Consider the following 15,603-nt stretch of genomic DNA (forward strand, 5'->3'; position numbering starts at 1 on the left):
TATCTTATTCATAGCACTTGCTATAATAGTTGTACTATCTAAAGGCATACAGAAAGGTGGCTACGGAGCCAACAAATTATGAATTAGATTCAAATAGGCACAACTTTAGTTTTTTTATTTCTATATGATGAACTCTGCATTATTAAGTGATAAGAACAAGTAATCTTATGTCCTGTAATCATTATGACGCTATAATTTGAGATACAATAAATAAAATACGTTTTTGTACAAAGTATCGTATCGGATCAATATCGTCGATACCACCCTGAATATTACTCGTTATCGGATCGGAAAGGAAATCAGTGGTATCGCACATCACTAGTGATTATAGTGTTTACGAGCACATCAAGTCAAGTGGCTTTGTTATTTCAACCATGTGCAGTGCTACAGTACACAGTGAAGCAAGACAGCGTTCTTCCAAGACCGTGGTGCTACATAGGACAATCAACACAGGACCACATAAAGTGCAAATGTACAACATAAGAAAAACGGCGCAACCCCAGATCAGAACGATACAGACAAATTGATACTAAATTTTAAGTTTACTGCTTCTTTGGATTCTGCTATGCAAATTTTTTGTGAAATGACAAACTTTGGATATCAGAGGAGAAAAAACAAAAACAAAAACAACAACACACAAAACACTTCCATTTCACACACCGTAAAGGAACTGTCAAAATGAGTTAACTGGCCAGAGCAACATTTGTGTTCAGTACTGTTTTCAATTTGTTCTTTGGAATTTGCTTTGTATTGAATGTATTTGGAAATCATAATATATATGTAAAAAAATAATATAATAATCAGCCCTTATCCCCAAGGGGCAAATAAGATACAATGGAGCAGCACGACATTGAAGACAAGGACAGGGCATAAACAGGCAATAAGAATGAGATAATAAATACACAGCATATACACAGTTTTAAAATTAAAGTGACTGAATAGGTGAATAAATAACTAAGTGACTAAAAGTGAATAAAGTGGCAGCACAAAAAGAGCGTAGAGTAGTTCATGTTTACAGGTGTGGGAAATGGTCTTAAGGGCTGGAGTTAAAAAGCAGAGTGGCTTTGGGGACAGAGGTGGCTCTCCTCTCAGTCCTGCAGGAAATGCAGCAGAGGCGCCGCCCACAGGGGAGCCATTGAAATGCACTGAAAGACTGTCAAACATAAAGTGGCATTAATGTTGTATTTGTAGTTACTTTGTCATCGTTCCACAACACACACGACATTTCCTGAGTCTGGGTCAATGTAGCGGATCAATAGCACCTAGTGACAAAGAAGCATTTCCGCGATTGCAGTAGTTGGCAACATAGTAACTGCACGTTTGAAGGTAGAACGTATGCTCTTCAGGACAGAGTGGGTGGCTCTGAAAAGAGCCGTTGGGTTGACTGACAGCAGGATCAGTTTACTTGGAGCTGGTGTACTTGGTGACGGCCTTGGTGCCCTCAGACACGGCGTGCTTGGCCAGCTCACCGGGGAGCAGCAGGCGCACTGCGGTCTGGATCTCCCTGGACGTGATGGTGGAGCGTTTGTTGTAGTGGGCCAGGCGAGAGGCCTCGGCAGCGATGCGCTCGAAGATGTCGTTGACAAACGAGTTCATGATGCTCATGGCCTTGGAGGAGATCCCGGTGTCGGGGTGGACCTGCTTCAGCACCTTGTACACGTAGATGGCGTAGCTCTCCTTCCTGGTCTTTCTCTTCTTCTTGCCGCCCTTGCCGGCGGTCTTGGTCACGGCTTTCTTAGAGCCCTTCTTGGGCGCGGACTTCGCGGGTTCAGGCATTTTGTTCCTTCGATACTCTGCAGCAACGAATGAGCTGTGTAACAGAGAGCAGCTCCTTTTATACAGCCTGTATGCTAATATCACTGCGCAGGCCCTCGGCTCTCATTGGCTGAGCTGCACAGTGGGCCGGACATTGCGTTGGAGGAAATCTATGAATTGTGCTACAACAGGCGCGCGTCTAACAAAGAAGTGGTCTGTGTGATCGTTTCCTCATTTGTTGGAACGGTCATTTGTATTAAATGAGCAGTAAATGTAGTGCTCTGTATGGCAAATATGGAGGATTTAGGGAGACACAGACTGAAAGCTAGAAAATGCTTAAGATGTGACTACAGTAGTGAATTGGGCCTCAGCAGCAGCAGTGTTTCTTTGGGGCAGTGAGCTTTGTTATCTTCACACCATGCTGGCGTTTTCAGAGTGATGATGATGACATTTACAGTTTTTTCTGATTGCTTAAGCACATTTTTTGTAACTATTGGCTAATTTTGCAAAACTCTTCACACAAATAAGAAAACCTGTCACCCAATAATCAAAACATTGTAGTTCTCTTGCAAAAGCAAACACAGCTAGATTAACTCTTCACACCTTCGTAAAAATGGTGTTTCCGTATCAAACAGTACACACAAGCCATCATCTACTAAGCACACAATGCGCCAACTGCACACTGATGGTATGAATACAAAACACATCTGGCTTTTGCTTTCTCTGTGCACAAGGTAGGCTATGTCAGTTTGAGCTCATACTTCTGTCATAGATCCATAAGCATAGAGGGATCCAAACTTCAAGTACTGGTGTTTATTCACACACATCAAAACAAACACAAGTGTTCATTTCCAAGTATAGGATTATTTGCAATCGCCATAATGACTATATGGGTTACGTGGTCTGCAGTGAACATGCTTCCTCTCCCCCCTCCTCGTCTTCCTCTTGCTCCTCCTTGTCCTTGTCGTCCTCTTCATCCTACTTCTTCACCTCCACGTCCTCATCCTCGGCCTCCTCTACTTCTCACTCTTTCTGCTCCCTCCATTGTACTCCGCACACACAGCTTACTACCTGTATTATAGTGCTTAGGCTGATTGCAAAGTGAACGAATTATCTAAGAAAGTTTTCACATGTGAAAGTGTGCCAGACAGTTGGCAAATTAGTGTTAATGATAGCCATACATGTGTATACTTTTGCTAGGAGTGTGTTGGAAATTTGGAAATTGAGTGTTGTGCAGTGAATTGTGCCTACAGTTTTGCAAAGTGTGTGTTACAAAATTGCAAACTGAGTGCAAAGCAGTTTTTGTGCTTTTAGTTTTGCACACTCAGTGAGTGGTTTTGCTATAAGTCTGAATAGTTTTAGAAATTGTGCTACAGGAATCACAGTTAGTGTTTAGGCATTCGGTAAAAACTGTAAGCACATTTATTGTAACTATTGGCTAATTTTGCAAAACTCTTCACACAAATAAGAAAACCTGTCACCCAATCATCAAAACATTGTAGTTCTCTTGCAAAAGCAAACACAGCTAGATTAACTCTTCACACCTTCGTAAAAATGGTGTTTCCGTATCAAACAGTACACACAAGCCATCATCTACTAAGCACACAATGCGCCAACTGCACACTGATGGTATGAATACAAAACACATCTGGCTTTTGCTTTCTCTGTGTACAGATGTCAATTTGAGGTCACACCTTGTCATAGTGTCATGTAAACATACAAGGATCCAAACGTCAAGTATTGGTGTTTATTAACACTCATCAAAACCAAGACAAAGTCAGAACACAAAATAGGAATTCCACAAATAAAAGGGGAAAAAAAAAAAAAAAAAAAAAACCACACCACACACACAATCAGCCTACATCATGTCGTCTTTCTGGGTCCGGCCACGTCGCCTGCGATATCCTCCAGTCCAAGGCACTGGGGAAAATATCTCCTTGAATGCTGTATCCAGGCCTGACATGATGCCTGGTCAATATCTCCACATGCCTCCTCCATTGCCTGTAAAAGGGCTACCTGTTGATGAGGATGACGGTTGTACACTTTCCAGCGCCAGGCAGAGAAGAACTCCTCGATGGGATTCAAGAATGGAGAGTATGGAGGGAGGTTGAGTGCCATGAAGGATGGTTGGTCTGTAAACCAGTTGCGGACCAAAGCAGCCCTATGGAAACTAACATTGTCCCATATGATGACATATCGGGTCTGCTCTGGTCTCTGAACAGTGAGCATGTCATGCAAGGTGTCCAGGAATGCAATAATGTGTGCAGTGTTGTATGGGCCTATGGTTGCATGATGGTGAACAACACCATTTTGGCTTATAGCTGTACACATGGTTATGTTACCACCACGTTGTCCTGGGACATTGATGATGGCACGGTGTCCAATAATGTTCCTGCCACGTCTCCTGGTTTTACTGAGGTTAAAACCGGCCTCATCTACAAAAAGTAGCTCATGTCCCATTGCATCTGCTTCTAGTTCCATCACTCTCTGGACAAGACAAAACAAATGCAACACATCAGGCCCATGCACAGCACTACAGTATGCACCTCCAAATTCAGAACCAATGACACTAGCTTACCTGCACGTAGTCATATCGCAGTTGCTTTACACGTTCTGTGTTTCTCTCGAAAGGAACTCTGTAAATTTGCTTCATTCTTATTCTGTGGCGCGCAAGTACACGACTTAGTGCAAGCATTTCTGCACTGTGTATATTACTCTTACTGCTCCTTCCATTGTACTCCACATAGACAGCTTACCTGTGGCCTGTTTATAGTGCTTAGGCTGATTGCAAAGTGGACTAATTATCTAAAACAGTTTTCACATGTGAAAGTGTGCCAGACAGTTGGCAAATTAGTGTTAATGATAGCCATACATGTGTATACTTTTGCTAGGAGTGTGTTGGAAATTTGGTAATTGGGTGTTGTGCAGTGAATTGTGCCTACAGTTTTGCAAAGTGTGTGTTACAAAATTGCAAACTGAATGCAAAGCAGTTTTTGTGCTTTTAGTTTTGCAAACTCAGTGAGTGGTTTTGCTATAAGTCTGAATAGTTTTAGAAATTGTGCTACAGGAATCACAGTTAGGGTTTAAGCATTCAGAAAAAACTGTAAGCCCTCTCTCCGCGGATGCGGCGAGCCAGCTGAATGTCTTTGGGCATGATGGTGACCCTCTTGGCGTGGATGGCGCACAGGTTGGTGTCCTCGAAGAGTCCGACCAGGTAAGCCTCGCTGGCCTCCTGCAGAGCCATGACAGCGGAGCTCTGGAAGCGCAAGTCGGTCTTGAAATCCTGAGCGATCTCACGGACCAGGTGCTGGAAGGGCAGCTTGCGAATGAGCAGCTCGGTGGACTTCTGGTAACGGCGGATCTCGCGCAGAGCCACGGTGCCGGGCCTGTAACGGTGAGGCTTCTTGACGCCTCCGGTGGCCGGGGCGCTCTTACGAGCGGCCTTGGTGGCCAGCTGCTTCCTGGGGGCTTTGCCGCCAGTGGATTTGCGAGCGGTCTGCTTGGTTCTTGCCATTCTTTCTATCTTTAACTTTCCTGCGTTTAAAACAGAAAATGTAACAAGCGGAGGAGACTCGCCGCTCTTAAAGTGTGTGACTGGCCGTGACGCGGTGCCGCTGCGGCTCGTGATTGGTGAGGGGCTCCACGTGGTGCTCAGCACCGCTCAGAGTAGCACCGCCCCGCCTAGGTGTGCTCATTGGAGGAAGGTGCTTTGAAAAGGCGCGCTGCCGCGAGCCTGTCTGCGTGTGTGACGAAGCCGCCCGCGCTCTGCGGAAATAAAAGCCAGGCTCGGTGCCGATCGGGCCACATTTCCTTTGAGTGTTGACACTGCAAAGAGAAGGTTCAAAATGAGTGGGCGTGGCAAAACCGAGAAGATGACCAGAGAGGATTGGCATGACAGTGAAGATGAGGATGAAGACAAATATGCAGATGACATCGACATGCCCGGTCAGAACTTTGACTCCAAGAGACGAATCACTGTCAGGAATCTGCGTATCAGAGAAGACACAGCTAAATACTTGAGAAATCTGGATCCAAATTCAGCGTACTACGATCCAAAGACGCGAGCAATGAGAGAGAACCCGTACTCCAACACTGGCAAGAACCCTGATGAAGTGGGGTAGGCTGGAGACAACTTTGTTCGCTACAGTGGAGCCACAATTTCCATGGCTCAAACACAATTGTTTGCCTGGGAGGCTTATGAGAAAGGCTCCGAGGTGCATCTGCAGGCTGACCCCACCAAACTGGAGCTGCTACATCGTTCCTTCAAGGTCAAGAAGGAGGACTTCAAAGAAGAACAGAGGGAGAGCATCCTGGAGAAGTATGGAGGCCAGGAGCATTTGGATGCACCACCGCGGGAGTTGCTGTGTGCCCAGACGGAGGACTACGTGGAGTATTCGCGTCACGGCGCTGTGCTGAAAGGACTCGAAAAGGCTATCGCTCGCTCCAAATATGAGGAGGACGTGCTCATCAACAACCACACTTGTATTTGGAGTTCCTACTGGAAAGACGGCTTCTGGGGGTACAAGTGTTGCCACTCCATGGTCAAACAGAGTTACTGCACAGGATCAGCTGGAATTGGAATTAACAACTCAGAGTGCACTCCATTTGAAGAGGCAATAACTGAGCCACAGGAGGAGGAACAGCCCAAGACTCTGCTAGAAATGCATCAAGATAAGATGAAAGAGAAGAAGAAGAACAAAAAGAACAAGAAGCGCGACTCCGACAGCAGTGATTCGGAGGATGAGGAGAAGAAGAAGGAAAAGCTGAAGAAGGCTCTAGAAGCAGAGGAAAAGCGGGTGAAGCAGGTGGAGATGCTAATGCAGCTGGATGAGAGGAAGAGGCCGTACAACAGCTTGTTTGAAGTAAAGGCGCCCACTGAGGAGGAGATGGAGGCCTTCCGCATGAAACGCAGCAGGCCAGATGATCCCATGGCTTCCTTCTTGGGACAGTGACCTTTTCAGTCCTGGCAGATTCCCCTAAACTCTCCCCAACGACTCTACTAGAGCAGCTGCTCAGTAAAATATAAAATCCCACATTCACTCAAGTTTTGTGTTTTGGAAAGAAGTGCTGGAGAAACTGTACAGTATTTTGTAAAAGTTAATGTTAACACATTGTTTTGAAGCTGCATGTCCATAAAATGTAGAACAACAATAAAAAAGGTGTTTCACTTCAACAGGAGACATTTAAATACTTTCAAAGCTTTCAAATTCAGTCTTTACAGGAAACATGAGAAACGTAACTGCATTTCTTTTTATAATAAAATCCATTTGCCTGGAAAAAAAAAAAAAGCAAAACCAGAGGCAAAGCCAGAGCTTCATCCCGTGCCGGGCTCCAGTTCCCCGTGGGTTGTGTCCACAGGCTGCTGCGCAAAGGCAACTATGTGCAGCGCAGGCACGTGCAGAGGGGGGGGGGCTAGAGGGGCTTGAGCACCCGCCCCTTTCCTGATGGGTACCCAAGGTGCCCTTTTGTTGAGGCAACTTTTTTTTTTTAAATTCTTATTTATTTTTTTTTTATGTATGTGTGTGTGCGTGCGGAGTCCTGTCTGTGCCCCTCAACAATAATATTTAACTAGTAATCACAGTTTTGCTAAATAAAAGGATCTGGCTTGCATCAGTCACATGATCACATTTAACCAATGATCGCCCTTGACGGCAGAACGCGCTGGTTACGAGCCGGGAACGAGCTCACTAAGAGCACGCGCATTTTTAGCGGTCCGGAGCTGTGGGAGAAACACAAGTTAACTCAGAGACACAGACTGATGCGACAAAACCAGTAAGTAGGTGTGTAGCGTAAACTGTAGTGTGTAGCACCCAGGAGTATTGGCTTATTGGGCGACAGTGTGCCACGGAGTATGTGGCACGGACTACGCACCATTACGGACTACAAAGCCAGGGACACTGCGCCGATCAACGCCGACTCTGCATTCACCAACGAGCTGAATCGGTTCTACGCCCGTTTCGAGGTTAACCAGGCGGCTAATGCTATCTACCGCCTGGCTACCGAGGACAGTGACGTCATCAGCGAGAGACCGGTGACCAGCATCGCGGAGCATGACGTCCGAGCGGCACTGAGGAGAGTGAACACAAGGAAAGCGGCGGGGCCAGATGGCATCACCGGCCGTCTGCTGCGCTGCTGTGCTGACCAGCTAGCAGGTGTGTTCACTTACATCTTCAACGAGTCCCTGGCGAAGTCTGTGGTCCCCACATGCTTCAAAAGATCCACCATCATCCCTGTGCCCAAGAACAGCAAACCCTCATCTCTGAACGATTACCGGCCAGTTGCACTGACCTCGGTAGTAATGAAGGTGTTTGAGAGGCTGCTGAAGAACATCATCTCCTCCTCCATCCCAGACACCACAGATCCGCTGCAGTTCGCCTACAGATCCAACAGATCCACAGAGGATGCCATCGCCCACGTCCTACACACCACTCTCAGCCACGTGGACAAGAAACAGGGTAACTATGTGCGAATGCTGTTTGTTGATTACAGTTCAGCGTTTAACACAATAGTGCCCTGCAGACTGTTCACAAAGCTGAGGGATCTGGGACTTAACAGCCGTCTGTGTGCATGGGTGTTGGACTTCCTCACTGGCAGAACTCAGGTGGTGAGGGTGGGCAGGTGCTTCTCCAACAGCATCACCATCAACACAGGAGCACCTCAGGGATGTGTCCTCTCGCCACTGCTCTATTCCCTCTACACTTCAGACTGTGTGGCCACCCATGGCTCCAACACCATTGTGAAGTTTGCTGACGACACAGTGGTGTTGGGTGCCATCTCCAACAACGATGAGGCGGCCTACATGGATGAAGTGAAGAATCTGGCATCGTGGTGCCAGGACAACCACCTCCAGCTGAACGTCAGCAAGACCAAGGAGCTGGTGGTGGACTTCAGAAGGGGTCAGCACAGAGACTACAAGCCCATTATCATCAATGGAGCTCCAGTGGAGAGGGTGCAGTCCTTCAAGTATCTTGGTGTCCACATCTCCTCAGACCTGACATGGGCTGCCCACATTCAGGTCCAGACCAAAAAGGCTAGGCAGCGCCTGTATCACCTACGACAACTGAGGAAGTTCAGGGTCTCTCCAAAGATCCTCAGGATTTTCTATACAGGCGCTGTGGAGAGCATCCTCACACAGAACATGACATCGTGGTTCGGGAACAGCTGTGTGAAGGACCAAAAAGCTCTCCAGAGAGTGATCCGTACAGCAGAACGCTGCTGCAGGATTGCTCTCCCCCCGCTTCAGGACACCTACACCAGGAGATGCCGGACTAGAGCAGCGCAGATACTGAAGGACCCGTCCCATCCTGGCAACAAACTGTTCCAACTTCTGCAATCTGGTAGAAGGTTCCGCATCTTCCGGGCAAGGACAGAGAGACTCAAGAGGAGCTTCTATCCCCAAGCCATTCGTGCCCTAAACACACACACCCGCCCTCTCACATCATCTATAATTGACTGAGACAGGACTCTCTTCCAGACACTAAACCAAGGCACAATGTACATTTCAATTCCTTTAATTTTAAATATGTTTATATTGTCTATCCTGTAAAATAGTCAGATGTCTATTCATATTAATGTACAGAATTCACCTGCTTGCTGCTACTACTGCACATTCACCCAGTGTATATACTATATAGGGTGGCTGTAGCTCAGGTGGCAGAGCAGGTCAGCCACTAATCAGAAAGTCGGTGGTTCGATCCCAGGCTGCCTCCTGGCTGCATGACAAATATCCTTGGGCAAGATACTAACCCCGTGTTTGCCTACTGGTGGCGGTCAGAGGGCCCGGTGGCGCCAGTGTCCGGCAGCCTCGCCTCTGTCAGTGCGCCCCAGGGCAGCTGTGGCTACAATGTAGCTTGCCATCGTGAATGTGTGTGTGAATGACTGAATGTAGTGTGAAGCGCTTTGGGGTCCTTAGGGACTAGAAAAGCGCTATACGGATGTCATCCAGGGAAGGACGGACGTTGTTTTGCTGTGCTGTATTTTAATGTGAAGTGTACATATTTATTTTTTATATTGCATGCATTGGTTATATTTTTGTGCAGTGTTTTATTTAGTTTGCATGTTTTAGTTGCCGGCAAATTGTCCTGGAGAGACTCCGCCTTTTCCCCCGTTTTTACTAATTGGACACACCTGAGAGAAAAGAAAAGGTAATTTACAGAGTGCTCAAGGACACATAAGAGGTTTGGAGCCGGTGTTCAACAAAAAATGTAACACGGAGAATGGGAGACAGACAGAGGAAAGACACAGACGATCAGAGAGTAGAGATGATCAGATGGAGCAGACGACCAGCGACTGGGAAGAGAGATTACCAGCGACTGGAAAGGGGAAACGATCAGAGGAAAAAAAGGCAGATGACCAGCGACTAGGGACGCGTAGCGGCAGTCTGGTGGCAATAACGACAAGAGCCAGCTCGTGCACTGCGGGAGAACAGAAGCAGTGAGACCGCGGTGCCGATTGCAGTTTGAGGAAGCGGCGGGCGGAGTTGAGAGCTCTGCCCACCCGGGTAAGTCTTTGACTTATCCTTTTTATAAAGTAAACTGCCAAAGGAATAGTGACTGCCGCTCCCTCCCTTTCTTCAGTGCATCAGGACGTGGAATGCGGGGAGGAAGGCGAGGACTCCGCTGGGTTTCCCTCTTTTAATACTACGCTGGACCTCTTAGTTTTCTGTGACTTTTAGGCCGTGGTGGATTCCACTGGACTTTTAATGTTGTGTGTTATTGATTTTTATTGTGTCTTCCCTTGGCCAAGGTTGTTTTAATTCATTTTATATTTTTAACTATTTAAACATAATAAATTATATTTTTAATTCTACAGTTTTGTTTCGTGTGCTTTTCCCTCGGCGGCTCCACTGCTCTGCCCGCTTTGAGGAAGGTTTCCTTCCTTTTAAAAAACACAAATCACCTGTGGAAAGAAGATAAGATAAAACTCAGCCTTTCCGCACCGGTGCCACACAAATGCAGGCCATATATATATATATATATATATATATATATATATATATATGTGTGTGTTCTAACTCTACACCCCCCCCCCCCCCCCCCCCCCATTTTTGCACATGTCGAGGAGCGTGTCAGGCCACATTTCACTGTGTGTTATACTTGTATAACTATGCATGTGACAAATAAAGAACCTTGAACCTTGAACCTTATTACGTACACGTTGGTAAGTTGTCTTGTTGCAACTGATGAACTGAAACAAACGAGCGTGCTGTGTGTGCAACAGCGTGACAAACATTACCTGTCCTTTTATTAACTGCACAGGTAGTGCTGGTCATAGCTGCTGGCTACCTGTGTAAGGCTGTCATGGGTCTGTAGCTCTGTCACCGTTTTAGGGAACATATTTAGTTTTAAAGTACGTTTCCGGGCTTTTCCTGCCTTTCTGGAGGGATTATATTTCACTAAAAACGATCTAATATGCATGTCCACATAATAATTATTATAATTATAATATATTAAAAACACACGCTGTATTTTAAAGAACATACATTAAGAAGCAGATTATATCAGATTTATATTTTAAATAAGACAAAATTTGGATTTTACAGCAGTAAAATTATTGCATCTCTAGAGTTTAAACATGTAATAAGCTTTGCCCTGCACAGAGTGGATAGTGAAACAAATTGAATCATCATAATGACATTATTTCATATTTATTACTTCCCCCTCCTCATTGCTTTATTATTGTAGCTCTAGTAATAAATAATAATGTAAGGATTCTGGATCAGCACCATGATGCCCATAGTATATACAGTATTCTGAAGAAGATCTAAAATGTCACTGTGTGTGCATGTGTGTGTTTTATTTAGATGGATTTTAAAAAAAAAATCTCTCTCCCACAATCGATATATGATCCATTGTTGATCTGCACACAGCTGTTGCCACCAACGGCGCACTCGCTTACGTCACTGTCGTGAGACATTCTCGCAAAAAAATCATGGTTTTAGTAACACAGTAACGCAGCGTTCCTACGGGAAAGTAACGGTAATTTAATTACCGATTTTGCAATAGGCAAGGCAAGGCAAGGCAAATTTATTTGTATAGCACAATTCAACAACAAGGTGATTCAAAGTGCTTTACAGAGACATTAGAAACAAAAACAGATAAAAAGCATGATTTAAAATTGATTAAAACAAGCAAACAAACAAACTAACTAAACACACACATTCACATTCACACCTGTTCGCGACGATCTGAACCCTTATTGTAAGGGGAGCTACCAGTCCTTCTGTGGACGAGCTACTTTCTATTTTAAATTCCCTGAATTTAAAATACTCTCTAGACCCAACTGGGGAGCTACCCAGAGCTCCAAACCCACTTAACAAACAAACAAGCAAACAAACAAAACAGTATATAAAATCAAAACAGATAAAATCAGAACAGTAGATAAAATCAGTAGTTAAATGTAAGTTTTGAAATCTAAGCTTAAAAGTGTGGATTTGGTGCTTTATTCAAATGCAGCTGAGAACAGGTGAGTCTTCAACCTGGATTTAAATAAACTGAGTGCTTCAGCTGATCTGAGGCTTTCTGGGAGTTTGTTCCAGATATAAGGAGCATAAAAGCTGAATGCAGCTTCTCCGTGTCTGGTTCTGACTCTGGGAACTGATAAAAGACCGGATCCAGATGACCTGAGGGATCTGGAAGGTTCATACTGGGTCAGGAGGTCACTGATGTATTTTGGTCCTAAACCATTCAGAGCTTTATAGACCAGCATCAGGACTTTAAAGTCTATCCTCTGACGGACAGGCAGCCAGTGTAAAGACCTCAGAGCTGGACCGATGTGGTCCACTTTTTTGGTCTTAGTGAGGACTCGAGCAGCAGAGTTCTGAATGAGCTGTAGTTGTCTGACTGATTTTTTAGGTAGACCTGTAAAGATGCTGTTACAGTAATCAAGCTGAAGATCAAGATGAATGCATGGACTAGTTTTTCCAGGTCCTGTTGAGACATCAGATCTTTTATCCTTGAAATATTCTTGAGGTGATAGTAAGCTGACTTTGTTATTGTCTTAATGTGTTTTTCTAAGTTTAGGTCTGCATCCATCACTACACCCAAATTTCTCGCCTGGTTTGTGGTTTTTAGATGTATAGATTGAAGTTCTCTGGTGACCTGTAATCGTTTTTCTTTGGCGCCAAAGACTATTACCTCAGTTTTGTTTTTGTTTAGCTGGAGAAAATTGTGGCACAACCAGTCATTAATTTCCTCAATGCATTTACCAAGAGCCTGTACAGGGCCTCGGTCTCCTGGTGACATTGTGATATATATTTGTGTGTCATCTGCATAGCTATGATAGTTTATTTTGTTGTTCTTTATAACCTGTGCCAGTGGGAGCATGTAAATGTTAAACAGAAGGGGTCCCAAGATGGAACCTTGGGGAACTCCACATGTGATACTTGTCTGCTCAGATGTGAAGTTACCTATTGATACAAAGTATTTCCTGTTTTCTAAGTATGTCTTGAACCAGTTTAGTACAGTTCCTGAAAGACCTGTCCAGTTCTCCAGTCGTTTGAGTAATATGTTGTGGTCAACTGTATCAAATGCTGCACTGAGATCCAGTAAAACTAGGACTGACATTTTTCCACTGTCTGTGTTCAGACATATGTCATTAAACACTTTGGTCAGAGCGGTTTCAGTGCTGTGGTTCTGTCTAAAACCTGACTGGAAGGCATCGTAGCAGTTATTCTGTTTTAAGAAGTAACTGAGCTGTTGAGAAACTGCTTTTTCAATGATCTTACTTAAAAATGGGAGATTTGAGATCGGCCTGTAGTTGTTCATTTGTGTCTTGTCAAGATTGTCCTTTTTCAGTATAGGTTTGATTACAGCAGTTTTTAGTGATTCTGGAAACACACCTGATAATAAAGAAAAGTTGACGATCTGTAACAGGTCTGACTCTAAAGTCTTTGAGACCTTTTTGAAAAAACTTGTTGGCAGGACATCTAAACAGCAGGAGGAGGAGTTCAGTTGACCTAAGATGTCCTCCAGGTCTTTGCTGTTAATAGGTTGAAACTGTTTCATGGTGTTTAAACAGTTTTTTGGTGGACACAGTACATATCCTGGATCTGCTGTTGATGTACCAATTGCTTGTCTAATTTTTTGGATTTTTTCTGTGAAGAATTTGGCAAAGTCATTGCAGGCCATGGTCGAATGAAGTTCAGCTGCCACTGACACAGGAGGGTTTGTTAGCCTGTCAACTGTAGAAAATAAGACCCGAGCATTATGGCTGTTTTTAGTGATGATGTCAGAGAAGTAGGACCTCCTTGCATTCCTCAGTTGTAAATTATAATTGTGAAGTTTCTCTTTATAAATGTCATAATGAACCTGGAGGTTTGTTTTTCTCCATCTGCGCTCAGCTTTCCTACACTCTCTTTTTTCATTTTTCACTAGTGTGGAGTTTCTCCATGGAGACTTTTTCCTTCCAGAGATAACCTTCACCTTAATGTGAGCAATAGTGTCCATTACATTTAACATGTTAGCATTAAAGCTATTGACGAGCTCATTGACTGACCCTCTGGACAGGTCAGGTGTTAATGGGAAGACCTGGTTAAAGATCTCACTACTGTCTTCAGTTATACACCGTTTTGTGATCACTGTTGTTGATATATTTGTGTGGGCTGAGATTTTACTTTCAAAGAAAACACAGTAATGATCAGACAGGCCCACATCAGACACAGTAACCTTTGAAATGCTCAGGCCTTTGGAGATCAGTAGGTCAAGAGTGTGTCCTCTATTATGTGTGGCCTCTGTTACTTGCTGAGTCAGCCCAAAGTTGCCCAGAGTGTTACTCAGGTCTTTAGTCCCTTTGTCCTGAGGGTTGTCCACATGGATGTTAAAATCCCCAACAATAATTACACAGTCAAAATCAACACAGATCACAGACAGCAGTTCACTAATGTCATTAAAAAAGTCTGTGCAGTATTTGGGAGGCCTGTAAACATTAAGAAACACAACTTTGGATGGGGCCTTCAGCTGTAAAGCCACATATTCAAAAGACTGAAAACTTCCAGGAGATAGCTGCTTACATTGAAATGATTCATTAAATAAGACAGCAACCCCTCCTCCTCTCCTGCTCGCCCTGACCTCACTGATAAAACTGTAGTTAGGAGGGGTCGTCTCGATGAGAACAGCCCCACTGTTACTTTGGTCCAACCAAGTTTCAGTTAAAAACATAAAATCAAGGCTGTGCTCAGTGATTAAATCATTAATTAAAAATGTTTTCCCAGCTAGAGATCTAACGTTTAATAAAGCCAACTTAAGTGTTTTAGAGGCATTACTTGTCCCCTCGTGTTTGGGAGCAGTCTGTGGCACACAAGGTATGTTTACTATGTTTAAAGATCTTTTAGAGTGCACCTCTCTGTGTTTTGACCAGGCCACATGTCTCCTGTCACCTAAAAGTACAGAAATTTTAAAACCTTCTAGTAAACAGGGTCCCCGCTTCTCCTGGGAAAAGTCACCACTGCCATAATCCTCGCAGCCCGGACCCTTCACACATCACACATCAGACTGCGGAGACAGAGCATGAAGGTGGTAAGGAGGAACTAAGGGGGGCGAGGCTGGGCAATGTGACTTCGATTGCTCTGTTGAGGGTGGGGCTCGATGGCGAACCTTTGGCCGCTCTGGTGGGGGTTTATGGGGGACAAAAAGGGATTGGGCCGGGGGGTGGATCTGAGCCCAGCATTGACCCGCTCCATCATCTCCTCAGTGAATTTCAGGTGTGGGGAGGAGGGAGAAAGGGAGGGGGAGGAGGGTGATGGCCTGTCAGGGGTTTGGGGGACTGGGGAAGATCGTGGTCCCTGGTCCTGGTCGTTGGTGTTGTTGAGAGAGTTGGAGGCAAATAGGGACCCCTCTTCTTGCCTCAGAT

At 44.9% G+C, this 15,603-nt stretch overlaps 1 protein-coding gene and 1 pseudogene across 1 annotated transcript; one reads left to right on the forward strand and one right to left on the reverse strand.

Annotated features, from left to right (window-relative positions):
* Positions 1-1,352: 1,352 nt before the first annotated feature.
* LOC113024748 (histone H2B 1/2) lies at positions 1,353-1,820 on the reverse strand. The gene has a single exon (XM_026172049.1). The coding sequence runs from the start codon at positions 1,774-1,776 to the stop codon at positions 1,402-1,404; it is 375 nt and encodes a 124-aa protein (XP_026027834.1). The 5' UTR covers positions 1,777-1,820; the 3' UTR covers positions 1,353-1,401.
* Positions 1,821-5,600: 3,780 nt separating this feature from the next.
* On the forward strand, positions 5,601-6,822 carry LOC113024553 (pre-mRNA-splicing factor SLU7 pseudogene; annotated as a pseudogene).
* Positions 6,823-15,603: the final 8,781 nt, after the last annotated feature.

This window comes from Astatotilapia calliptera, chromosome 6 (genome assembly GCF_900246225.1).
Source record: "Astatotilapia calliptera chromosome 6, fAstCal1.2, whole genome shotgun sequence".
NCBI lineage: Eukaryota > Metazoa > Chordata > Actinopteri > Cichliformes > Cichlidae > Astatotilapia > Astatotilapia calliptera.